Consider the following 27,491-nt stretch of genomic DNA (forward strand, 5'->3'; position numbering starts at 1 on the left):
CATTTATCCAATAAGAAATCAGATAAGAAAAAACTTAAATTACTTTCGGAAGCTTCTGTCTAAACCATATTCGGGACTTATCTATGTTTAACACTCACAAGACCTTTTGACAGTGACAGACTACAGAAGAGGTCTCTATAATTTAAAACATTTTGAGATTTAGAACGTCAAAGTAAATACTTCGATTCTTGCATTGGATTAAGTATTGTAGGCTACAACACAACCATACGCTTAATCCATGAAAAGAATATGACAAAATGTTGTTGTTTTTTTTTTATATAATAAAATGTAACGTTACATGTTATGTTAATTTCATTATTACCTTAATAGTTTAAGATTAGTAATTCCTGTGTTTTTATGTAATAATTTTCTGTCTTCTATTTAAGATGCCATGGATTTTCCAGTATTTGTAGTTTTACCAGGAAGTGGAGTTGGTTTAAGATTTGGAACACCTTTACCAAAGCAATACACAGACATTAAGAATAAATCATTATTTTTGTACACTGTCCAAGCCTTTCATAGGTATTGTCTATTGAGCTTACATAGAATATTATACAGAAGTTGTTACACAATTTATAAAGAGATAATTAGATGGGTGTTAAATTTAGCAATTTAATTTAATAAGATAATATTTTCCCCAATTGACAGGTAGTAATGATTGTGAGGTTCACAAAATCAATGCAAGAGATAAATTCCTGTCATATACATTATTCATATGGACAAATTAGAATTGTTGTGAATGAATGTGTACCATTGAATGAAAAACAAACTCCTTTTGAAATGATTTTATAATGAACATGTATATGAAAGATTTGTACAGACAATAGGTGTTATTGTATGGATATCTAGGTAATATTTTGATACATTAATTGTTACATTTTTTTATCTGATAGATTTCCATGGATACACACAATAGTAGTGGTTGTCTCTCCAAGCGACATACCCTGGGTACAGAAGCAGCTTGAGGGTAACAATCTGACCAGAGTGAGGATTGTAGCTGGGGCAAAGACCAGGCATAGGTCCATATACAATGGAGTGAAGGCCCTCAAAGATGGTGGGTGAGCTGGAACAGTATACTGGACAGGCATCCAACGATTGCCAGGTCCGAGTTAGGATATATCCAAAGTGCACTTGTATGACTTTGCTATGCATGTATAACCTCCCTCTGACCAAGCATTGTTAGGTTTTATCCTTAAAATATCAGAACAAAACAGAATAAATAAAAAATGTAGGATAATATGTCAAGAAAACTGAATTGCATTAGCTACATGTAGAAGAAATAATCAGGGTTATCTTTCCTGTGCCAATAGCATTATCAAACTCAAATAAAATCAGATGAAAGAGTGTCATAACTCTGTCATAATTTAAAAAAATGGAAAGTTTTGTAATGTACAAAAAATGGAAAGTTTTGTAATGTTTGATATGTTTTACTTTTTATGATATTTCTTACTTCTTGTGCCTAAAAATTGAGAACAAGTGTACTCTCTTAAGTAGTTACTGAATATTTATTTTTTTTAATCATAAATTATGTGTTTCTTCAAATGTCAGATGGTAGAAAATGTCATTTTCCCTATTAATATGTAATTTGTACATGATTTTGATAGATAAAACTTGTTAATTGAATATCAGAATTCAAATATAAAAATATTAATAAAGATTCTTGCAAGGCAGGATAATTTAAGTCATTAATTGTATTTTTAATGAGCCTGAAGCTTACATACATGTATATGATGTGTGGTTTTTTCAAAATCCTCAATAATAATTTACAATAATTCATTTTTATTTGTATAATAAAAATATGCTTATTATGTTTAAAAATGATAAAAACTGGAAATCTCAATCTTCTTACTTTTGTTAATTTATTATTTAAATATTTTTTTGTATTGTAGTGTGTCGTGGGGATGATGTGGTGTTGATTCATGATATTGTTAGAATTCTAGCAGAAGAAAATGTTGTGAAAGATGTGGCTAATGCTGCCAGACTTCATGGTGTAAGTTTATTTGGTATAGCACTATTTCCCTGAACTGCTGATCTACATGTACAGAAACTTTGACATCGGTGGTTCAACACACATAAACTAACAATAAATATCAGAAATAGAAAAACAGAATTTGAAAAATTTTAGCTTAGTTAATGACCATGTCCTTTCAATCAAATCTACATTGTTTACTGGAAAATGCTCCCATGTATTGAATTATATTCTAAATTTGATATGATCTGTGTTTGATCTAGGCATCAGGCATCACTAGACCTTTGACTTCCACCGTGATAGCCAAGAGCAGCGATGGATTTTTGTCAGAATCTCTTGACAGAACCAAATATGTTGCCAGTGAGATGCCCCAGGGATTTCATTTTGATGTCATTAACACTTCCTATGAAAAGGTATTACCTTAGGTTTCATTTCCTGCATTCTTATACTTCTGAATAGGTTTTATAAAAATGAATAACTGAATGTAAGATGAACTTTGTGACACCCTCTAAAGAAATGAACCTGTAAATTCTATGAAATCATTAAATTTTGCAGTTGTTTACTTTTCATGAAATCATTAGGTACCCCTTTCTTGCAAATTTTCTTTTCAGCATATTGTAAAACATAATGTCTCTACAATAATTTCAACTGGCAGATCTATAAAACCTGTCAACAATTTTAGATATAATGAAAGTTGGCCCATGCAAATTTAAATGATTCCACAGTATATTAGATATTATACATTCAATTTACAGGTGTGTGTACAATTTCATCTCACATTTTTTGCTGAAGTATCTGTGTGGATCACTTGAAGAAATGAGATAATTGTCAAATGCATGATTAATTCTAATCACATTGGTAATTTTTTACACAAGAGTTTACCAACTCCTTATTGCAGGCCACTGAGTATGACTTTGAGTTTGGTACAGAATGCCTCCACCTGGCTCTGAAGTACACAGGTACGAAGGCCTGGCTAGTGGAAGGACCAGACTCTCTATGGAAGGTGGGCGGGGATAAAAACTGAAACACAATTCATGAGTGGACTTTGTTTAATTCTGTTTTTAGCTCACCTGAGCTGAAAGCTCAAGTGAGCTTTTCTGATCACATTTTGTCTGTCGTCCATCTGTCCGTAAACTTTTCACATTTTCAACATTTTCTCAAGAACTACTGGGCCAATTTCAACCAAACTTGGCACAAATCATCCTTAGGCAAAGAGGATTCAAAGTTGTAAAAATTAAGGGCCACGCCCTTTTTGAAGGGGAGATTAGAAATCAATGAAAAATTTTGAGAAATTTTCAAAAATCTTCTTCTCAAGAACCATAAAGCCAGGAAAGCTGAAACTTGTGTGGAAGCATCCTCAGGTAGTGTAGATTCAAAGTTGTGAAAATCATGACCCCCGGGGTTAGGGTGGGGCCACAATGGGGTGGGGGTCGACGTTGTACATAAGAATATATTGAGTAAGTCTTTAAAACTCTTCTTCGCAGAAACTATTCACCCAGGAAAGCTGAAACTTGTGTGGAAGCATCCTCAGGTAGTGTAGATTCAAGGTTGTGAAAATAATGACACCCTTGGGAGTAGGGTGGGGCCTACATGGGTTTTACATAGGAATATGTAGAGTATATCTTTAAAAATCTTCTTCTCAGAAACTAATCAGCCAGATGATTCTTTATAATTGTTAAGACTTTGGCCCCAGGACAATTCTTCGGCCTCACAAGAAGGTTCAGAGTTTGATGTAGGTTTATATCCCATATATTAACAATTGTTAAAGATCTTTTTGAGAACTGCAATACTCAACATGTGATATGACTATAAAATCATCCTGTTAGAAAGGGGACTAATGATTATAAACATAAGAATATCCAGGGGGAAAAATGGATTTTATTTATACAGGATCTGCATGTATTATTGTACATTGTCTAGATAGTTTGTATTATGACTCCATTAAGCTGGTTTTATCATACCTATTGTTCCTCAGGTGAGTGATGTGGCCCATGGGCCTCTTGTTTAATATCATGTTAAAAAGGCATAATATGAAATGTAAGTTTCAAAATTGTTTTTCCTTCAATTGTTTGGAAGATGATAATGAATTCATAGTATATGCATGAATTATGTTTACCTCCCTTTAATTCATTTCAAAGGTAACATACAGAAAAGACTTGTTTGCAGCTGAAGGGATTTTAACAGGTCTATACCATATTTTGATTCATTGGTCTATATTTTGTATATCATTCCTTGATATATTTTTCTCCATAAAAATACTTTATACTTCAGTCTTACATTAAAACTAGTTGAATTCATAAATATGAAAATCATTTTACTATAGAAAATCTGTCATCAATATATGTTGAGGAGGGAAGTTCACACCTAAATGATACAGTTATGAACTGTATTGCAGGCAGCGGTCTCAAGGTAATGCTAGTTTCAGTTTAACATGCCTAAATTGATATAAATTTAACTGAACATGGGCAGACTTGCACTCTTGTAGGTTTTTACAATGTTCAATTCTGTATTCTAGCAATGAAATCATCATTTGTGAAAGTGAAACTTTGGTATTTGAAAATGAGGATTTTGTCATGATTTGGTTGATACTGTTTTTAAAAATGTAAGAATTCATTTAATTAATGAAATTCCTTCACAAACATGTAAAGAAATCAATGAATTATTCATTAGATTAGATGCTGCAAAAGGCACCTAAGTAAGATATTGCTCATCAATTATATTGTATATACAGTTGAACTTAGATATCTCGAACACTGATATCTCGCATACAATGGATATGTCAAAGTGATTTGTAAGTCCCAACTACTTATTTTTTTAAGTATTTTACTCTCGATATCTCGAATGCTCGGATATCTCGAAGTTTTTAAACAGTCCCATCTAGTTCGAGATAACGAAGTTTGACTGTATTGTATTTCCTCTTTCATTTAATTCAATTGCCTTTTGAATAGCATTTCCTGAAATTGTTACATGCATTTACTAACTGTAATTAATTAAAGAACAAAGAAATAGTTTTTTTGAAAAAGTTTTCATTGAGATATAATATAATCTGTAGGATATGTACATTGTTAATGTATGTACATGTACTTGTGTGTACCAAACATAATTTTCCCATTTACTGACAGAAATGTTAAACACATTCAAATTATTTTGTTGACTTTTGTCAGCTATCATCTGAAAAGACCCCAAATTGCACAGACTCAGGATTTATCTTCTTTGTACCTCAAAAAAGCTTAGAATTGGAAATCGCAACAAAAATTAAGAAGATCTGTTCCCTGATGAACAAGATTATAGTGGACCATTCTGTAGAAGACAGTGACAGCAGCTTAAATGTGTTGACAGATGAAATGAACAATTCAGAGGAGTCCAGTGGAACAGAGGAATCCAGTGGACAAAATAAAGGTACTCATAACACAGTAAACAAGGTATGTACTAAGTGTTCTTTCTTAACTCGCAAGACAGTAGTTACTGTGGTTGAAATTGACAAGAAGGATGAGAGAAGGGAGACAATTGAGGATATCCGCGACCGGATCCTTGGAGAGAGTCTACCAGACAGTGTGGATATATGTGCAGTTGTGTGTCACAGTCAATCCAACTCTCACAAGGTGGGCAGTTTGGTGGCATCACTTGTAAGAAACCAAGACTCTGGAATGAACTATCAGGTTCTCTATGTGGAGTGATATGAACCCTCCAATTCTGTATGTTAAGTTTTATGATCCACCTTGTTCTTTGTGTGGAGCCATAAAAGCCCATATGAACTAATCGGATCTTGATGTGGAGTCATAATTGTGAACTGTCAGTTTCTCTGTGGGTTACTCTAAATGTTGAGTAATACAAACCAGCGAGATACTCTTTGAGGAAAACAAAGAACCACTAACTTCTCCATGTAGATAGAAATACATCCAATTCCTCTGAACACTGAACAGGCGTTGTATTGCAGAATTTATCATTAGCATTCAGTCCATCCTAAAGCATCCCCATGAATTTGATATTCAAAAGTACACGCAGTTGTCCATGAGTAATGTAATTGATTCATGAAGATAAGGTGCACTAAAGCTGTTCTTTAGTCAGATTTTGCATTTTTACATGCATTGGTCATAACAATGCCCACCTAGAAATGTACTCAGAATATTATAAAGTGAATGTTGTACCAGTCATAGTTTTTGCTTCACTTTTTTTTAATGCATTATGGATGAAGAAACCTATTTATTTTTGAAAATAAAACAGAAATTGGTTTCACTGTAAATGAAAAGATTCTGGTTAGAGACAGTTACAAGCAAATGGATGAAAAAAATAATGACGAAACATCATTAAGAAAGATTCAGGTTTTTCAATCAAAGAATACAATTTTTGTAGACCCAGAAAATATTGATATTAAATGGATATGTGTAGACATACTTTAAAGATCTGCTGGCATTTTCTGAGACCTTAGGCCAGGGTTTGTTTAAATGGTTTAATCAAGCCAAATTGAACCACCCCTCCTCCTTTAAAATAGAAACCAAAATCTGCATATGAAGCCAACGCACGTTGGTTTGAACTCCTTTGCAGCTCGCGTCATATTCGTCCCATTGTTCAAGCTGAGTGTTTTGAACCAGGTATACCCCAACATGTGAAATGGGGTATACATGTATAGTCTTGAAAACTGAGGCTATTCACCCCGGGTTCTTCCTGCTTTATATGAATATATTTTTGTTGTACAAAGACACAGTTGGAAACTTAGAACTCCCTCTACAGATTGCATACAGATAATAAAAAAAAAAAAATTTTTTTTTGGTTTTAATACCAGGTAAGGGTTTTATTATTTTCGATCGTGTATCTTTTTTTTCCGCAATGAATAATGAGTTGGTCATTTTATAATGTATTTGTATCTCAGGGAAAAGATTACTTTGATAAAGCATGGTGTGGAATTAAATCGGTAATTTGATAAAATTCAACAGATTCAACACTAAGTAAGTCAGAAGATAGTCGTTTTGAAGAATCCAGACTCCATAATACCATTTACTTGTTCCCTTATACTATTACAATATACAAGTATGGTAAAGCTAGTAACACGACAGAGAAGTTACACTTTGTGGTGCTTAATTTTCTTTGAAGTGTTGAAGTGTTGATTTGTGTAAGTCAGAAGTAAATATTATTCCACACAGTTGTCAATACTGATATTTAAAACAGATGCAATTAGCACCACGATTGTATTAATACATGTAGTTATATCGCTCTAATTGCAGAATGACGTATTTGGAAAGAATGGTGCAAATAACACACGCATAAACAATTTGACCATACATTTATGCAAATCTTTATCACGATAGGTGTAAATTTTAGCTCGCCTGAACTGCATAACTTTAACGATCCACTTTTGTCCACCGTCGCTCCGTCCATCTGTTAACATTACCGACTTCTTCTCAAGAACCATTTAAGCAATTTCAACCAAACTTGAAGCAAATCCGTAGGTGAAGACAAACATGAATTCTTGAAATTTAGGGTCACACCATTTTCAAAGAGGGAAAATAATCATTGAAAATAGCGTGGATGTCTTGATATATTCTTCTCTAGATCTGCTGCACTAGAAATGACATTATGTACAAAAACTTATTTTCAGGGTTCACACTGACCAATAATGGAACCAAGGAGGGATGCAAAATTTAAAGATAAACTTCGTCTCAAGATTTATAATGCCAGACTAGTTATCTAAGATAGCAAACATCCTGAAAAAGTGGTTAAAAATTGTTTCGACAGTCTCCTCAAACCAATAATTGGCGCTATGAGAAATGCAAAGTTTAACATACGTTTATACCACGAAAAAAAAAACCCATTTGAAATATATTATTCTTGAGATCAATATAGCCTCAGTTTATAAATACATGGAATTTTAAATCGTTACTGAATTATAATGAAATGTTTAAATAATAAGATATTTGTGATTTTTTTTTACTAGACAATAGTTTACAGCTAAATAAAACATCTCTGAAATAATCTGGGTAATTTGTTGACCGCCTCGTCTCCTCAATTACAAATTCATTCTGTCGTGATTTTAAAAATGGATGTTTACTGGTGTTCCGTTAGTTCTTATGTCCCAAATATGAAAACACGTGTTCTTCAATTCATAACATGCATTCCAAATTAACAAAACTAAATATCTAACGTCTACCCATAAATGAAAAACAAAAAACAGATTCAAATCCAATAATTACGTACCTTTTTATTGGCATTGTAAATTCAAATGTCATGTAGTGGCGAATAGTGATCTTTTACTTATTAATCTGTAATTATTGTTTTGACAGAACTTGATAATTGAATATTAATAGCAATGTACTAGCAATTATCTCTGTATCATAAATATTTTTCACAATATTTTTATTTTTAATGACATCAACAGTTGTATACACAACGAACATGTATACCTGTATATGATATTAATTACCAATATTTAGTGATCAGATTAGATCAATATAGACAATAAACATTGCATTTTGACGTCATATATGATAATTTCGTACCATATAATCTATCAGCATTCCCAAGTAGTGTAGATTCAAGATTGTTCAAACTCTGATCTTATTTTCAAAAACTCGAACACCAAAAGGAGCTCAATGTTTAACTTATTAAAGGGACATGGTCACGATTTTGGTCAAAGTCTTTTTTATTATTTACAATGCTTAAGAAAATTATTTCTAATGATCAAATGAAATTTGAGAGTCAGTCATTAAGTTATAAGCAAGATACAGAGCTCACTATTCTTTGTTATGTAAACAAGGCTCATGCCCTGTTTTTGTTTACATAGGTTCAATATACCAGTAAAAATCTTTTTTAAACTAATTTGTGTATCTTCTTATTCATTTTAAGCATAATTAAACAGTTTCTAACGTTTAACACATTCATTTAAGGTATAAAATTGGGCTTTTCACTTCAACATTCAAAATTTAAACAAAAGCTTTGTTTACTTAGTAAAGAATTGTAAACTCTATAACTCGCTTACGACCCTTAAATTGTGGTTGCATATTAAAAATGCCTTACTTAAGCACTGTAAACATTGAAACCGGAAAAATAATTTTTGACCATCTAGAGAAAAAATTAAAATCTTTTATAACAAGATTTACTCTACTAAATTGTCAAGCTTTTTGGTTTCTTTTTTGTATTTGATATTCTAAAGGCAGTCTAAAGCTTTCCTGATCAGTTATGGCTATTGTAGTATGGCGAGCGATGTGGCCCCTATGCCTCTTGTTTATTTTGGTTTCTTAAAACAACACTGCAAATGAAAAATAAGTATGAGATTGCATGCATTGATTTGGATATGGCTCGATCCATCGAATCTTTGTTCATTCTACAATTTGTGGAAACTTTTAAAAATGGGGAATTATAATTATAACTTAACATGATGGCTAACTGTTTAAAGTCTTTGTCTATTTTTTTTAACAGTAGGAAACACAATTCATGTGAATTATCAGTAATATGGTTTTATAATTATTCGCTGGCATCAATTTCTATAGATGTACATGTAGTTGAGGAATAAAGAATCATTCTTTGAGTATTATGAGGTGATTTTTTATGAATGGTATTTTAATCTTTGATCTTTTCACATCATCATATACAGCATATAATTTTTCATAGACATGCACTGTGTGCATGGTATTTTGCCTTGGACAATTATAAAGTACACTGAATAAGGATAACACAATAAATTACATTTCATTATTTTTTTTTGCAAAAAACAACATTTTTACGGATTTATTTGCGGGTGGTGTTTCATTAGATATTAATGACAAGAATTACCCACTGACTTTCTTAAAATACTAAAGCAATATGGCTGTCTTGTGTCATAAAGTATATTGTCTGTATAAACAGAATATGCTTTCTGATTTGTTTTATTATAATGAATTGTAAAAATTATTGCAGGTGTTCTTTTTTCAAAGATTGAAATATTTAAAGAAAAAAGCTTCATTTAAAATATTCTTAAGGAATTAAAGACGAAATCGGATATCGTTTTCAACTTTTGAACTTGAATTGACACGAGCCGAAAATAAACCACCAGAGAGTTGCGTCTAAGCAGGGACGTATATACTAGTATATACGTCTCTGGTCTAAGGTATAAAGTTAGATGAAAACTGACTGTTTTGATTAATATGTTTCTGTATATTCATGCACGGCCAGATGAATTGACCATGCTAAATTTGTCATTCAAAGAATGCATTAATCAATTTTACGTACAAGATGTTAAGCTCAAATCGCTGGTACATGTATTTTGAAGTCCTCTTTGCCGTATCCTTGACCGCAGGAAAGGAAGGTTGCACTTTGATATACCAGTATTAGATAAATATTTTTTAAAACATACATGTAAAAATACAGCTCCTTTTATGGAATTCTTGCTGTATAAGATGACGATGCTGTATTTATTATAAGTTTTTAATTTTGGAATGAGCTGTTAATTTTTCATTTGTTGTTTATTGCAAAAATAAAGTTTGATTACGCACTGGCTACTTTGAAAGACAGAAGCAATCTGGTTGTCTCGTGTTATTTAATAGAATGTCCTTTGCAATAATATACATGTACATGTACGTCAGACCCCCTTGGTCTTCTTCCAAACAAACAAAACAAAAATAAACTTGTGGTTTAGAACAAATAAAAGATTAACAACAAGCATACACACAATATCCTTCAGCTGCTCTATTGCTTATCGCTAAGAAAATTCAAATTTTCTTTTTACTTTTCTCTCCCATATTGTAAGCTATTCTTTCAATTTTTTTGCCCTTCATTTTTACTCTGCTCCATTAGGTTTTTTCTACTGTAAGCTGCTCCTTCATAAATATCGCTTAATATTATGATAAGATATTTTATCAACTTTTACCCATCACATCGTTATAGACACGATTAATTGCTATGAAATCGAGAAAGGCGTTTAAAGCTTAAACAATTCATAAGCTGCAGATAAGTTTCAAAGCTATATTTAACCAAGGACTATTTCCATTCAGAAGGAACTCTTTTCGCTCTATCTGTATTGCTGCATATTCAAAGTCAGTCTAGTTTAATGGTTAGTTTATTGCATACCAGCTACATATCATCAAACACCAATGAGACGCATATCGTTTTCCATTTTATTTGACTATCTACACAATTTCAAATTATGTTTTCAGTAATTTAAAGCTTGTCGTTTATTTCTCATATAAATTATTTGATTCCGCTCATACACATCTTCACTCTCTTTGTAAATGATCGAAAGGGCCTGACTTTTTCATTAACGAATTCGATGTGTACTGTTAATGAGGGGTTTACGGATTAGCTTCAATTCTTTTCTCAGGGGTTTCAACAATTACATGATTTAATGATTTTTTCTTTAGAAAACATTCCGCACAAAAATATAGTTTCTGGCAAAACTTATCTGTTAATTAATTTTAGGTGGATTGTAATTTCTTTATTAATGTTGTGTAATGATGAAATGATAATCTTTCTGTGCTAAATAAATGAATACATTAATAATATAAAAATTATAATCATGTGGACAGTGAACTTAAAATATGACAAGTGAGAAACCTTGTGTTTTGAGCTAACTATAGGTACACGTATATCACGAGGCAACGTTGCATGTATAATAGATAAATAATCTTTGTCGTTTTATTACCATTTGAACCCAAATGACTGTGCAACATGCCGTATTGCATGGTTTTCAATGCTTCTAGATTTATCACTCTCAGTAGTGTTATATACGATATGTAGATTTACAAGTGGAATAAATGTTGCAGTCAATGTACATAGTTCTGACACCTTGATTGATAGTTTAGTGTTGTGAACTATGAAGTAGTATAGATTTTAAGTGTAAAACAACACGTTCCTAGTAGTCATAACAATTGCTTCCATGTAGAACGAAAAATTCAATTATAGTTGCATTATAACACCGAAGAGAAGATTGGGGGGGGGGGGGGGGTAATTTCTCTCTCTCTCTCTCTCTCTCTCTCTCTCTCTCTCTGTGCAAAAAACTTTATTATTTTCTTACAAAATGAATGACCTTTGACGTAAAAAAGATAAAATCTGTATTTTTGTTTGATTATGTTTTTCTTCTGTGTATGACCCCCCCCCCCCCGCGCTTATTTTGAAGGTTTAGGGGAAGTAAGACGAGCCTGCACTTCTGAGGGTTCCGTGATAAGAAACGTGCCATGTTTTCTTTAGCGGAACTCAGTTATGAAATGCAGAAAATTACCAAAATATTTCTTAATAAACTAGATCCGCCCCAATCTGATTAAAACCAAGCCTTCTACTAGCTCCTTTATTTTGATGGTATTGTCCACGCGACCATCAAAATAAATGAGGCAGTAGAAGGTTTGATTTTGACCAGACTGGATCTGCCCTGTTGTAAAATAACTCTCGGTGATTATGTTCTTAATAAGTCGTCATTGCTGATAAAAAAAAAAAAACCACATTTGTTTTCGAGAGCACTGAATCCCCCCCTCCCCTTTTTTTGGACAGGGTGAACAAAGCTATATAAATGATTGATTTTGAAAAAAAAAATCAATTCAGGAAGTTTGCAATAGAAGTCGTAATAGAACACTGTTGTAAACAAGATTTTGTAACGATAAGGGTGTTTCTGACCGATATCTTAGAGTGTCGGATCACCAGGGTAGATTTTCGTTAAGACACAAACTTAAGAACACTTTGATGATGTAGATCATGTTTTTTGTTTAAAAACCTTCGTTGCCATTTTTAGTTTATTTTGCCATCAGTAATATCTGATAATACACAAAAAAGATTAGTTTTTGCTATTGAAAAGGAATATGAAATCTGAGAGGAGCGATAGATGTTAAAGTGCACACAGAGAATTATCTGGCGATGAATCTTTTCATTAAGATTTATGGACGAAAGTACTGGAAATTTGCCGAGGAAAATCAGTCTTTTCCGTCGTAAGATCGTTTGATGAATTTTTCCCTACATGGGGGTACTATTAAATTTGCATCAATATAATGGTATGTCATGCATCTATGACACTCCTCGTGTTAAATTTACTCTAGTGCAACTATTGCACTTAAAGTGCAAGGCGCTTAGATTTCAGACCAATTTCAACAAAATGCAACAAAACAATTTAAGAAGATTTATTTAAATTTCATATTGTAATGTTAAATTCAAAACATTTTACTGCCATGCACACATCAAACATGATTGATACATAAAACCGTTTTCGCACTTTACGAACGTGTATGCGCATGTGAGGTTTTTTTTATGCATATGTATACATAGGTCAAAAAATTTAATCATTCAAATGCTGCGAACACACATATGCAATGGGTTTTAGGGCGAGGAAAATCGACCATATACATGTACGGCTGTTTAAAAATAAAACAATCCAGTTTTTATGCTAGAATTATTTCAATTGTTGCCTATCAAGAAAAAAAACAATTGTAACACTTAAAGCCAACCCAATGCATAGAAACAAGATGGTTTTTTGACATTAAATTCGAGAGAAAATCATTACAGAATCCCATTAATGATATTAGGTTTATTCATGATCCAATCTAATACTCATCTTTAAAAAATAATAAACACTCTATATGATTTACCCAAGTATTTGTATGACAAGAATACGTAGAACTTGCAAAAACATTTTCTATTTCTTTACCTCAGGAGCACATGTATCCGATATATTGATATTTATTGGATGAAAGAAACCTCTTTCCAGTTAAATAATGCCAGAATATATGTAAATTGTATATGCGTACAGGATAAAAAGAAGAAAAATTATCCAGGGTACAGTTCTCTCAGAGAACACGTACGGTTACAAGTTCTCCAGGGTACGAGTGCCCCAGATTACGACTTCTATGGCTAGCATTTACCTTCATATTACCTAACATACTGTATCATTTTAAAATTGAATGACTGAAAAAAAAGAATCTTATTCATGATGTGATACAATCCTATCCCGATCATAGTCATAACTTGACTCTTTTTAAAAAACCGATTCATATCGTAAACGAATCAACGATCACAACGTGTATTCTTTTACAAAAAAAGTTTACAAGATGACCATCATCATCTAATGAGTAATGACATGTTGCATAACCCTAGCCATAATTCCGATGTCATGGTACTTTTATAAGCTAATATAAATGCGTTGAAAAAATTAATCATCCATCGTTGCATATTTTCTCCCAGCTGCTCAGTGAATGGTTGCAGAGTAGCGATCCTGCTAGTAGTTAGTGTTTACAGAGGACTTCAGCCACTGGTCCAAAGTACATAAAACAAACAACCACCATCAAAGCTGTCGTGTCGTTATCGAAGTGCAGTCGTACTTTTATCCGTCGCCGGTTTAGAAAGGTTGTAAGAGGACATGACTATCACAGATAACAGATGTGGGAACTGGCCGACGAACAGTGATGATTACATAAGATGAAGCCTTAATCTGAATTGTAATATTTTGTATACCTTGTTACAGTTTTGATACAATGATTATTTTTAAAGACCAAAGTAGTATCAACTAAGACTCATGAATTTTCCCTCAGTTATAGAAGGGTGGGGGAAGTCCGAGTTTTGGGGGGGGGGTGTGTGTCTAATTTTGGCAAGTTTGTATATGAACACAGTAAAATCGAAAAAAAATATAAAAAGAGGGGATCCAAGACATAATCTTCTACATCTGTGATTGATTATCATATCTAATGTCATGAGTTTTAAGCTATCAAGACTTCTTGGCGATACTGTTATTTTATTAGTAGATAATTCATGAAATATTTTTTCAGATTTATATTTTCCTCCTCTGAAGAACAATTTTTCGAAAGAATATCAATAAAATATTGCTCATATATTCACATTAATTTTTTAGTTTAGAAATACCGGTGTTCCTTGAGTGATTCCAACAAGCTTAGTGGTGTCTGCTTTGGTACATTTTAAAGCTATATGGTCCGATTTTAAGTTTAAAAATTAATTTAATTCTTGTTCAGCCATGCTAATTGAATACATTTGAAAAGTCTGTCTTCTAGGAAAACCTACCCACATAATACAATGAAAAAAGCGCTTGGAAAATTAATTTTTGTTAACAAAAACAATGGTACATAAGTACATATTCCCCTTTGTGCTATATAATGAAAGTTCTTTATTTTTGCTTTGAATGCTTGCAATTAATGATGCAGGATTTTCTGTCGGCGAATGGGAAAAAGGATCTCGATACCACGGAAGCTCTCAATGTAATGGACAGGTTACTGTATTATTTGCAGAATACTTATCACATACAGTAACTATACAACGTATTTAATTTTTGGGAGTTGATTTTAATCAACTTTCCTATGCAGTTACTCAGACAAACCGAAGACAAACCGAAAGTGAAAGTGTTTGGACCTCAGCACAAAACATTGCTGCTGACAAGACTTAGTTCTTGAAAATAATTGATAAATTCGATGTAATGTATGCTAAAGCATTGTTTTTCAAGAAAACTTATTTATGTATACCTTGAAAATAGTCAGATTTTAAATGGTACGAACAATTTAAATACTTTTTGTAGTCGTATGTATTCCTACACCAGAGTTCAATATAGTCTCGTTCAACTCGACGCTCGGCTGTCTCCGTAAATCCTTGTCGGAGATTTACGGTGTCAGCCGAGCGTTTGGTTGAACGATACTAAGAGTTCAATATTGCTTGGATCCATGCAATTTTCGAGAAATATTTCTATTACTGATACATTGTTTGATTGAATTAATTTTATCTTTAAATATTATTTAACATGATTCATAAGGGGGTTTCTCGACATTCTTATCGAAAAAGTACAAAAATTCATTTATAAAAATGTGCGTAATTCAAATCAAATTAGAAACTACATGTACTTGTCATGCAAAATAACATATCATTGATTTTAAAATAAATAAACATCGACAAAATCAACTCCCATCAGTTCTTCAGTACTTTGATTTATATTAACATTGTGCCAATATCTCAAACCTAAAGTATCTAAAATGGTCAATACGGAATGTGTTCTAACTAAACCATTTTTTTTAATTTATAATTTCAAGACCATCCTAAGTTTTCAATTCAGATGAACCATCAAAAGAACAGGTTCCTTACAGCATATTGTTGCAATCGCGTGATACCTATGCTTACCCTAAGACTGAAATGGAGTTTCTCTCTCAGTTAATTTGATAAAAAGCAATACCATGGTTTTCAAAGAACCTTCAGCCATCAATTATGCATTCTTAATTCATTAGAATTGTCAATAACTTTGAATTGTTGTTTGTTATGTAAAACTTCGTTATGATCACTGCGTTCTCCAAATCGTGTTCAAGGACTTAAAAGATGGCATGATTTGGCTACAACCCAATGTTAGTGCAAATTGAGTGGTCTCCTATCACCGCTGCGAGATGATATATTAGGATACACATACTTTTAAAGTAGAACCCTTATTTGTTTTTTTCATATAGTTAGATCTACACCAAGGTCATTGATTTCGTAGCATTGGTACACAGGCTCCAGTATCCTTGTTTTCTTCAAGTTAGTTCTGTTATATGTCAATTTGCAGTCAACACAAACGTCAGTTTCTCATGCATTGTTGATTTAGTTTGAACTGATAGTTGTTCGGTATATATTCAAACAATGAGGTCCGTTATTTTGACCGTTGTCTGCATGTTTCCTGTAATCATTCGGTCAGGTTCCCATTTTTTAAGATCTCAATATCCCCCAACAGAGACGGAGTCAAAAATAAATCAAGGGAGGATCAATGGATTGCGTTTTATCGCCGTTGTTTTCATATTTTAAAGGCATGTAAGCGTAATTTTAAAAACGTATGACAAGTATTAGAGAATGACAAGAAATACGAACGAAAAAAATTGTCATTAGTTAGACGCCCAGTAGCCTCATCTGGCGTGAAAGGGGTTTTAAGCAAAAAAAATTGGTTTAGATTTTATTTAGATATCTTCTGATACGTGCAAAATAAACAACATTGAACAACATTTTAATTTTTTTTCTTACCTGCAAGCAAGACTTCGAAGTAAATTTCAAATGTCTCACTATGAAACGCAATTCTCGTTATGGAACTGTATCAGTCTTTTTTTTTTAATTGGATTTAATTGCATTCAGTAAACTGAACTTTGAAGTTGACATTGCTTATGCTAAATATAACAATAAAGCTATAAATAGTAATAAAAAATTACTTTTGCGTGGAAATGCATGGACTTTCTGATGAAATTTGACCTTTCCTTGACTTTAATTAATATTTTTTGCAAGGATTGTCTTTCTTTAACTATAAATAGCTCGAGTCTATGGTTTCTAGCTTATTGATGAAAAGCAAACTATTCTAAAACCAACAGTCTTTAATTTCAGGAAATGAGTTCTGTAAAAAAATCCATTGTAACAGATGAGCTGCTCTCCCAGATACAGAGCCTCTGATTGGCTGAAAAGAACGGGTAGCCAACTTCCTGTTTCATCAACAGATGGTAAAGCCAATAGCTATAGAGTACATCAATGTTTACTGAATGGAAAATCGAATGGCAATTTCCCACAGAGTAAATACGCCTGTTTGGGTAATAATCGTTCTAATTAGAAAAGAGAAGCATTTAATCTTCTTAATGGACTCTACGGATGAAAAATAAGTAAGGTGTAGGATGAAATGTATCATGATGGTACTTTTTACACGTATACAAAGGACCGGTGCAGAGATGTTTACCTGGTAGATTCAAATTAATTTTAAAATTTTAAATGCGTTGATACAAAAACATTTGAAGGAGGTGTGGAAATATATGCGATGTACAGCATACAAGTATTGCAATTTTACAAATTTTTGCAAATGTACACGAAGTATTATGAAACTTCTCTTGTTACTTTGAAGATAATCAAATGACTGTGAACTAAAATTTTTAATTATTTTCCATGTACCTGAATTGTGGCTTGTAAAATATGATAATAATCAAAGTTGCTGCAGTTAACCAGGGGATCATGTTGTTATTTAACTATGTAATGAATCCTTTTGAGATTTTTTTCCTTAAAACTGTGTTGTGAACATACTGTCCTTTTTGATATAATTAATTCAACAAATAAAATATACACCAAGACTATTATATTTTTATTCCCATAATCTGAATTTTTGTAAAGGACAATACGACTGGTACTTATTATCTAATAATAACACGACTTAATATTGATTAAATTTTACAATGGATGTAATGAATAAACTTGTGCAAATTCAATATATATCTATGTGCAGAACACATGGAATGTTAAAGATGAATGGTTCAGAGTGTCGGGTCCTAGATAATTTTATGGACAAATTACATGTAGGTGTTCGATGTGAAAGTCATTAATTTCGTACACAATTAATAAGATCGATTTAGGATGAATGCATTTTAAGTACTTTTTTATTGCTAAAAGAATTTTTGTGACACGTTCTTGGTGATATTTAACCTACTTCTCTATGCATAAAAAAATAATTACATTATAATGTATGTAATTGGTTTATTTTATCATGAAGGCCAACCCAAGTTCATGGGAAGTAATTAATAAGGGGAATATTTCTATAAAAAGCAAGAAATGAACAATGTTTAGACAACATGACAATTAAAACAGATTTTGCGCAGTTTTGCACGCGAGTAACAAGGCATTTACACTCATGTATACAAATAAATATGTATAAAAAATTGTCACCAGTTTCCAACTTCTAATAGTCGGCTGATATTTGTCATTAGGCCTTGGCAGGTGGAGGGCCAACAAAGTGATGACGTAATGTACTAAGGAGAAATTCTTCCAGTTCCAGTTCTGGATATAGAACGTTGCTGACAAATAAACATAGTAATGCGCAATGCAATCGCCAGGAACAGCCACAGAATCTGTGGTTTCAGACAAGATTGTCCACAGTGAGTGACAGATATAAAGTGTTTACGCCATGAGAACAAGCTAGACTACCTGTCCTTTATCTGGATCTCTCGGTGACTACAAAACGATGGTTCCAATCGAATGGCTACAAGGTCATACGTTTATACATATCGATGTGCGACCGTGCTATCTTGCAATGATATCGGAAACTGGAGGATAGCAGTTGTTGTAGCAGATGTTTTACTGTTATAGGTAGTCCAAATGCGCTGTTTTTCTGTTAACGCTACAAATGGAGATCTTATGTTCACTGGTGAAATGTACGCAATATTCATTTTAGAAAGCGGGTTTATTTGGTAAAACTTAAGTTACCCTTCTAAAGCAAAGATAATCAGTATGCCTAAATAATGACAGCATTTACGAGTAATTCTCTCTATTTATCATTAAAATGTACATGTCAACAACAACAAAAATCAAAACAATTTAAACCATCTTTCCAAAATTATTGAAGAATTAATGTGCATGATGGCATGATTTTTAAACACAGAGTACCGTTACATATTTAGTTTTATATTTAGGTTTTAGGTCAAATTATAATTGCATAAACCTAAATCTGTGTCAGGCAGTCTGATATGACCCGTGCCAGCAAGTTCCTGTGATCCTCATACTATAAATGGGTTTACCATTACCCAGTTTAGGTACACCTAACCTACATTAGATAATTCTCTATATATTCTGGGTTTTTTTTTTAATTATTATTTTTTTACCGCAAGGCTCATGCTCCATAGGGTATTTTAAAAATAAATTGTGAGTGAGGGATAACGTTTTGGCCTTATTTGGATTGGAGGAACATGCATGTTAATGCATGACCTTTAGTCTGTGAATTGTTAATGCAGTGATATACAGTAATATGAATTTGGTATTGTGTCGTTCTATATAAAATAAATGAAATTATATATCTAAAACAACAGATTTAAACACACGTCAAAGGCGTTTTAATGATTAAAACGCAAGGCTTTGATTTAAAAAAAGGTAAGCCTAATCATAACTCTGAATCTGTTCAAATTATGAACGATAAAATGTGTCAATAAATATATGCAACAACAATTCAATTACATAAGACTTATTCCGAGAGAGAATTGTTAGAACAGATTGAAAATAAATAAACCCCCAAAGGTTACTCACATTTTCCCCTTCCTTACCCCGAGCAAAAATCAAATTAATTAGAAAAAACAGGGTTGGCATGAAAGGTTGGAGATGTATCTCGTCATGAAATTGAGAGAGTCCCTAACTAATTACCTTGGACGGTAGACAACTTATCTTTGATCATTTTGTGGATAAAAAGCAAGCAATAACCCCTCTTACAATGCTGAAACCTAAATTCCTGGTATCTTGGTTATTTGTTTATTAATCAATCACTTTTATGCAGCAAATATTAAACCCATAACTATATTATTTTGTGACACTGACGATGGAACCAAATCATGTTCATACAAATTAATTAATTTGCATAATTTATGATTTGTTTCAAAAATTAAATTCGCGATTACTTCCTAATGGCGCCACTGAGTGCCTTACCATTTAATCCGTTTTTCATGACTTGCTGCCAATACTTTTTTTTCAGGTTCGTTTAAATTTTAATTACAACATGCATGCATTCGAATATCAAAGAAGGCGAGGAGTCCAAAGTTGACGAAACTTTAAGCAATATTAACTATTTGCCACTGTCTAGTTCCAGGACCTGTCTCCCTGCAGTTCGATTTTCCCGATAGAGTACAATACCTTCTCATCAGTATTAAAAAACGTTATGCATTGAAATTCAACGAATTACATTTATGATTTAAACACTGTTGGCAAATGACCAAGTTTAAAGAACCATAAATTCAAAAATAAAAGAAAATTAAGAGCAGAGTTTTTTAAAATTCATTTATTAAAGGTAACATGAGCGTAAAATCTCTTGAAAAAATAACCTATACACAAATATAGGTCATAAGTGCACAAAAAGTAATATGTAATAATTGTAAGCACTCATAAAAATATTGACACCTCACACAAAAAGTAAGAGACGGGACAACTGTTTTTTCTCTAGGAAGGAGATGGCTTCACGTTACACACACGGGCATGGAATATTACGTCATGAATTACTTAGTCTAATATTCATTGCTGTGTAATATCAGTCCGCTTTAGTCACACACACTCTGAGTATTCAAACATGGAAGAACATTCACACGCAAAACACTGTCTGACTAGAGAAAATATCACAAGATTAGAAGAAAGTGTACTATGTATTACAGTAATACATGTGCTTTGTGTTTTACATGGAACGGCATCAAATGATACCAAATCGTCTGAGATGGTTCTGTATTATAAGTGTTCGACATCCATTCATGACGCGCTGAACGTTGTTGGTGTCGATTGCGCATGTGTAGAAATATTCACAACTATGTTCATCATGCCAGTTTCTTTCTTGCTTTGTAATTCGCTTTTTCAGGTTAAGTTCTCCTTTCACGATTTTCTGGAAATGGATAAAAATAGGTATTCATTTACAAGACTATTAAATGTTGCAAAGAGCATATTTGTACGGAAAATACAAGATGAACAAACGAAGCATTACAACAGGAAACAAATGATTATCCTTAATGACTGGTCTAATTTACTTGTACTCACGTAAAGCGTTTTATATTGATTCAAGTCAATTTACCTACCATGAAAAGATGCTTGATGTAGACAGCCGTTTTGACAGTATCTGGGTGTACGTCAGAGCGCGAGGCAGTCCGCGATTTCTTTCTAGGCTCTGTATCCTGGTATGGAAAAGCTTCTAGAAACTGAAGCTTTTCAGAAGCTAAAAGAAAAAAGGAATAAAATAAATGTACTTCAATCAACTCATTAAATCTAAAATTTTGATTCTACTAATTTTCTCCAAATGAAAGCTGAGAACACATGTTTGTGAGCTATATTCCAAAAAATGAAGGGAACTTACCTGATGGATTGAATTTGTCAAAGTCAGGAAAGATATCTGGGTATTTCTTTGTAAGTTCTGAAATGTCTCTTCCTCTGGCAATCTTTTCAGCGAGAATGTCTATTTTGTTGATGAAGAGAAGAACAGACACATATTTCAGGAATCGGTTATTCCAGACTTGGTCAAAGTTTTCCAGAGCTTCAAGGAGCCTGTTTTTCTCAGGATCCTCACGAAGAGTTTGGTCGAAACTACTGCAGTCCACAACGAAAAGAATGGCGGTCACACTGTCAAACACTTGGATCCACTTCTTGCGTTCTCCCTGCTGTCCTCCGACGTCATAAACGTCGAATTTGATATGGTTCCCTCCATCTGGCACTTCGAATTCGATGTGTTGAATGGCGGTTGTCATACAGCGACACCGTAATATGTCCTGGTCAGAGGGGATATAAGCCGGACTCTTAATTTCGTGGAGTTTATCCAGGAAACTGAAATTTAAAAATAGCATCCAAAATGTACTCAGTCACATGACTTTTTTTTATATTCTATATGTCACAGGGTGAAAATAGCTTGGCATTGAAATGAACTGTCGAAATGTTGGCAGCATGTTTGCAGGAGATCTGTCAGTCTCCACCTACGATGTTTTTATTCAGAGACCATGAAATGTACTCACTATTTAGCACAGTCGATCAGCTGATACTCATGTGAGCGGCTGTAACAGGCCTGCACTCCAGGGTCATTCCACAGTTTTTCAGCATGATCTAGAAATTCCTATCAAAATAAAAAAAGTTATCATCTATCAAATCCATAAAGTTTTGTTTGAGAATACATGCAATTATTAGATTTTATGCTGCAAAACAAATCTAGTTTAAAATCTACAAAAGCTGGGCGTTGTCATCGATATAGGTATAAGCAGGATTATAAATAAGGTTCTTGTTATGGAGTTATTATTTCCTTAACCCGGTGCAGAATAAAAATGTGCAAATCTAGTGAAGTGTGCAGCGTTTACTATTATTACAAGTACTCTCTTCAGATAAAATAGATTGACGTCATCATTTAAATAATCCTTACGCTTGTTCTGTGTATATCTGGGTTCCCGGCTTCTCTCAGGATAAAGTCTCTACTTTTAACGCTTTCCTCGCATTCCAGTGGTATTTGAAGTTGATGCATAGCCAACAGCAACACCTATTTTTGGTAAAAAAAAAAAATGAAAAATGATAATGTTAAGGTGAGAGATACATGTATGAATCACCATTATTGATCGTAAATTGCTTGAAATCAAAAGGGAGAGAAAAACAACATTCCTTAGATGAAACATGTTTAAAAGTTGTAAGTGATCAACTAGATATGATTGAACTCCTGTGACTGATCAGGTGTTAAAATAAAAACAGTTCATTCACAAAGACCTCATCAATGAAATTTATGTAATTTTAGTTTTTAATGTTGAGGAATGCTTACCACAATTGATTCTTTGATGTTTTTTCTGATATCACATATTTTTTCTGTTCGTTCTCTGTAAGGCAAAAGGAAAAACATGCAATTGATTTTGATCTTGAACAAGTGCAATTGTTTGACCTACTGACTAAAAGGATAAAATACATGAATTCTGTGTACTCTAAGACAGAAACACGGGTTATCCTATTGAAAGTCAGGGAACTCTTTCCTAAAATAATCCAGGAAATGGGTTTGATGGATAGTTAATTGTAGGGGGTTTTATGTTTCTGCAAGAGTGGGGCCGAATTCTCGACTTGCCATCTTATGTAGATCAGGAATGTAAACAATTGTAACTTCTTAATGCAAGGATGACTTTATTGCAATGGAAAAACAAGGTGATGTAACGAATTTTATACCTCATGTTGAAGCCATTGATGTGAATGATTCGCATTTGCTTTGTAATGGTGCTTTTACCAGACTCCCCGGTTCCTAAAATAGATCAAAACAGGAATTATTTATTCATCCGTTTTTTGGATTATAAAAGTCACATGGTACACAAAAGTACAGAAATAAATGAAACCACATTAAATATTCTGAAATTGTGCGATAAAACACCTCGAGAAACGAAAAGTAGACCAGTGCTACACCTGCGACAGCGAAGACTTTGAAAAATGGCTTGATGAAGAAAATTAACATGAAATAAGAATAATTAATTAAAAGTGCCTTTTTCTATAAAAAAAAGGAAAAAGAAACTCATGCTCTGGACACCAGTGAAATGAGAGGTGTAATGAATGACACCTAATTCCACTTGACGTCATCGTTGCTTTAATACACCTGATAAATTTTGTTGTGACATTCGTAATTACATGTTGAGTTGTGTCAAGGTGTTTATCTGATTTTCAATAATAAACCGACGGCGCTTCTTTGATTCAATCCTTTAACAAGACTTTCCACTAATCAGTTCCTCCATTTAAACTAGTGTCTAAGTTCTTTACTGTGTGGTACCGGAAAAAATTGATGACGTCATTGTGATAAATTGTCGTGTAAAAGGCTTACTAGTTACAAAAAGAGTAACGGGTACATGTACAGGCTCCAAGTCTTTCATCCATTCAACCAATGATAAGCGTTTGTCTTGCGATATCCCTTGTATAGTTAGAAATGTTAGCTTGTCAACAAACGACAGATAGGAGTAATCTCGTACAAACACTTAAAAGTTTTTCTGTAAAATGTTATCACCGTATCAAATTCAAAAGTTCAATTGTCTTGCTGTTACAAAACCGTAGAATGAATATCTTCGTAGAAACCTTTGGTACTTTGTTTCAGGATTGCGCAACGAATTTGTGTACTAAATACACGTGCATTGAGAGAAATTTAGAACATATCACGTACAACGATAATGTCCTCAACGTACTTTGACGAGGATGTAAAATATTGGTCAAGTAGTTCATGACAATTTTGTAATAAAAAATACAGATCTCGCTTATCAATAAACAACAAACATATATCAAGTGGCCACTCGAAAGACTGTACCTTGTATTTCCGATATTACGATTGCACCAAATGGGGAGGATACCTTAAAATTATACTAAACCGTATAGGCCTATGATTACAGATCATATTTGGACACGATCTATGTAACCTTATGAACCTAAACATTTTCATATTAAATGATTATCAACTGCTAAAATAACGATTCTACCAGCAACCAGACACATGTAGAACCGGTCGACCACCCAGGTCATTCTCATTTCAGACACCTGGTGTACCTCTCCCTCTATACAACCATGAGGGCTAGTATCGATGGCTCTAGTAAGTTTAACCACTGTTCTTACCTAGCAGAAGAATCTTAAGGCGCTTCAGCTCTTCCTTGTGGTGCTGTTTTAGCAGTTTGCTGATCTGTTTGTTCCGATGTTTTGCCTTCTTTGCGTCCTCCGGGGACTGGTAACAAGTGAATCTCTCGTCACATCCCGTCCCAAAACATGATACTATCCGGTCCTGCATGGCTTTTGTCGATTTTCAAAATATGAGTTATACCTGTCCGTTTAGTATTATATCAGGTCCCAAGTTTTACATTGCAAAATGTTTGCACACAATGTACTGTCAACTGGAAGTAATATTCGAATTTGTTTTTTAGGTGCACACCTTTTTTGTCATTTCTTTTTATTTCCCTGATAACAAACAGTTACACGGAAATATAACAATAGGCTGGTTTTTTCTCTCATTTATCACATAACATTGCGCAGACACAGACTAAAGAAAAAGAAAATTCTCACTATCACAGTTTCAAATCTGTTCAGAATATGTTCAACGTTCAACTTCAATTGGATGAGTTAGTTATGTCCTCAGATCGCTTGTATCATGAACTGAACTGTCGACTCGTGTGTTGACAAGCGCTTATATATCTGCTATCAATGTCAGTGTCATTTAAATGCTGCGCGTTGCTCTCTCTAAGGCTTCCCGGTCCAAATGCGGATATTGATTTCTATTCTAGAAATTATTTAAAGATTTTGTTCCGGTTAAAATGATTTGCAAATTTTAATTTTTTTTCTAAACATGGGATAGTATGCCGTTAAAAATAGCGCAGTAAATTTGTGAAAGAATTAAAACCCAATTAAAATCTTAACAAAAATTATTGTAATACCGTACATCTAAATAACCACTATCTTTCGAGAACCAACTTCCACTTGGAATGTTATTAATGTCTTGGAAAATTTCAACAATTTTTACAAATAAAAAAATATCTGAAAAAGAGAAAAAGGGCTAGCTGGGTATATACTGAAAATATACATGTATATAAAAAGCTTAAGTGGACAGTTGAATGATGTACAAATGTTTTACTAGCTCCCTCATCCAGCGTTACACTGATCATCTATGAGCTTCGTTGCACTGATCACGTAGGTTAGAGGTGTTCCTGGGGTGGAACCCGTACATATAAAATGCGGAATCAAATTCGAACAAGTTGTTAGTTAATTACCCGGATCCAAATTAAATTGTCGTAAAATTACCGCAATTTAAATGAACTGAGTCTATTTACGGACATTTAGAAAGAAGACAGCTGACGGTGAAAATTTTAAACCTCTTCGTGGTGGCATCTCTTCGCACTGAATCCAGAGGGGTCATTAAACTGGCTTTTTTTAAATTTGCGTAGGTATATTGGAAGCATATTCAAATGGGGGTTACGTACATTTTAATGCACACCCTGTGTGTTGCGGCTTAGATCTCTGTTAGAGATTATATCAAAGGAACATCCATGCCACACTCCTGGTGATACGATGCTTTTTCTGCACCCGATTCTTTCGATAGAAAACGACGCCCTGCAATGAAATAAAACATGATCTAATTGATTGCTACGAGACACGCTTTGCAGAGACCATAATTCATAATGTATAGAATATGTCGTGCCAACTAGGTAGGAGCCAATAGTGTCTCTGGATGAAACAGGCCTCGAGTCTAAACTAATAATGAAAGGCGAATATATAGATATTTATTGTAATCCAATGAACTGAATAAGAAAAAAAGCTGATAAATTATATCCCATGATTTGTAACCTTTCAGGAAACTGGCGTTAATTTGTCACCATTATATCCTTTTTGTACGGACAAGGTAACTGCAATTTTGCTACACGTGTCCTGGGTGTCAATAATTAGATATGAAGGTCCGGGATATTTAAGAATCACGAGATTTATGGTTTATTTATAACTTTGTGCAATAAAGAAGTCTTTTGATAAAAAAGGCCGAAGTCTTTAATGTTCCCAGATCAGTAATTTTGCAACGATGGATTTAAGTCATGCAACTTCAAAATACTGTACCGTATAAATGCAGTGGATGATTTTGCCGTCGTACCCTATCGATTTTGATAAAACGATGCATCATCTACCTTTAACAAGGTTTTGATCTAGGCTATTGTATCTGACCTCGGGGCCATAAAACTTAGATGGACTTAATTATGATCTAAGTAAGTCTCAGTTTTCCGATATATTTTATATTTTTTTTTTTTATTTTGTAAAAGTGAGATTGGGATCAAAAGTGAGCTCGTCAAAGAGTCGGTATTTTACTGAAATTAAATAAAAATCAAATTATTAAAGTTGATTAGATTGATCTGTACATGCTATTCTAACCTACCACAAGACGTATGTTTGATAAACAAAACTTGAAAATATTTGATCAGCCTCTATGTAGTTGACAACAGCGGCCCAACTTTACAAATGGCAATGATAGATAGATTAACAATATTTCACCTATTTTGACAAGTTAACCCCATTTGTGTGTTATCATGCCATTAAATGACGATAGAACCGATAAAAATTATGCTTGACGTCCGATACGAACGTCCGAAGATGTGAAAATACTTGATTTTAAAGTACTTCCTAAGGG

General features: G+C 33.2%; 2 protein-coding genes across 4 annotated transcripts; one reads left to right on the plus strand and one right to left on the minus strand.

Annotated features, from left to right (window-relative positions):
* Positions 1 to 64: 64 nt before the first annotated feature.
* On the plus strand, positions 65 to 17,963 carry LOC128176218 (D-ribitol-5-phosphate cytidylyltransferase-like). Of its 3 annotated transcripts, XM_052842398.1 has the most exons (10): positions 65 to 131; positions 387 to 522; positions 894 to 1,054; positions 1,890 to 1,990; positions 2,233 to 2,382; positions 2,868 to 2,972; positions 4,108 to 4,153; positions 4,293 to 4,378; positions 5,134 to 5,368; positions 17,246 to 17,963. In XM_052842398.1, exons 2-10 carry the CDS (start codon positions 392 to 394, stop codon positions 17,281 to 17,283), a joined length of 1,053 nt encoding a protein of 350 aa, XP_052698358.1. In that variant the 5' UTR covers positions 65 to 131; positions 387 to 391; the 3' UTR covers positions 17,284 to 17,963. The 3 variants fall into 3 exon arrangements, with proteins under 3 accessions (XP_052698358.1, XP_052698341.1, XP_052698349.1); XM_052842381.1 differs by lacking the exon at positions 17,246 to 17,963 and having other exon boundaries at positions 5,134 to 6,123; XM_052842389.1 differs by lacking the exon at positions 17,246 to 17,963 and having other exon boundaries at positions 117 to 172; positions 5,134 to 6,123.
* A 2,928-nt stretch (positions 17,964 to 20,891) lies between these two features.
* LOC128162850 (guanine nucleotide-binding protein G(s) subunit alpha-like) lies at positions 20,892 to 25,540 on the minus strand. The gene is made up of 8 exons (XM_052826262.1): positions 24,950 to 25,540; positions 23,534 to 23,606; positions 23,142 to 23,196; positions 22,755 to 22,868; positions 22,357 to 22,454; positions 21,708 to 22,171; positions 21,433 to 21,569; positions 20,892 to 21,242 (listed from the first exon to the last, which is right to left on the minus strand). The coding sequence occupies exons 1-8, from the start codon at positions 25,116 to 25,118 to the stop codon at positions 21,057 to 21,059; spliced, it is 1,296 nt and encodes a 431-aa protein (XP_052682222.1). The 5' UTR covers positions 25,119 to 25,540; the 3' UTR covers positions 20,892 to 21,056.
* Between the last annotated feature and the right edge of the window lie 1,951 nt (positions 25,541 to 27,491).

This window comes from Crassostrea angulata, chromosome 1 (genome assembly GCF_025612915.1).
Source record: "Crassostrea angulata isolate pt1a10 chromosome 1, ASM2561291v2, whole genome shotgun sequence".
NCBI classification, from domain to species: domain Eukaryota; kingdom Metazoa; phylum Mollusca; class Bivalvia; order Ostreida; family Ostreidae; genus Magallana; species Magallana angulata.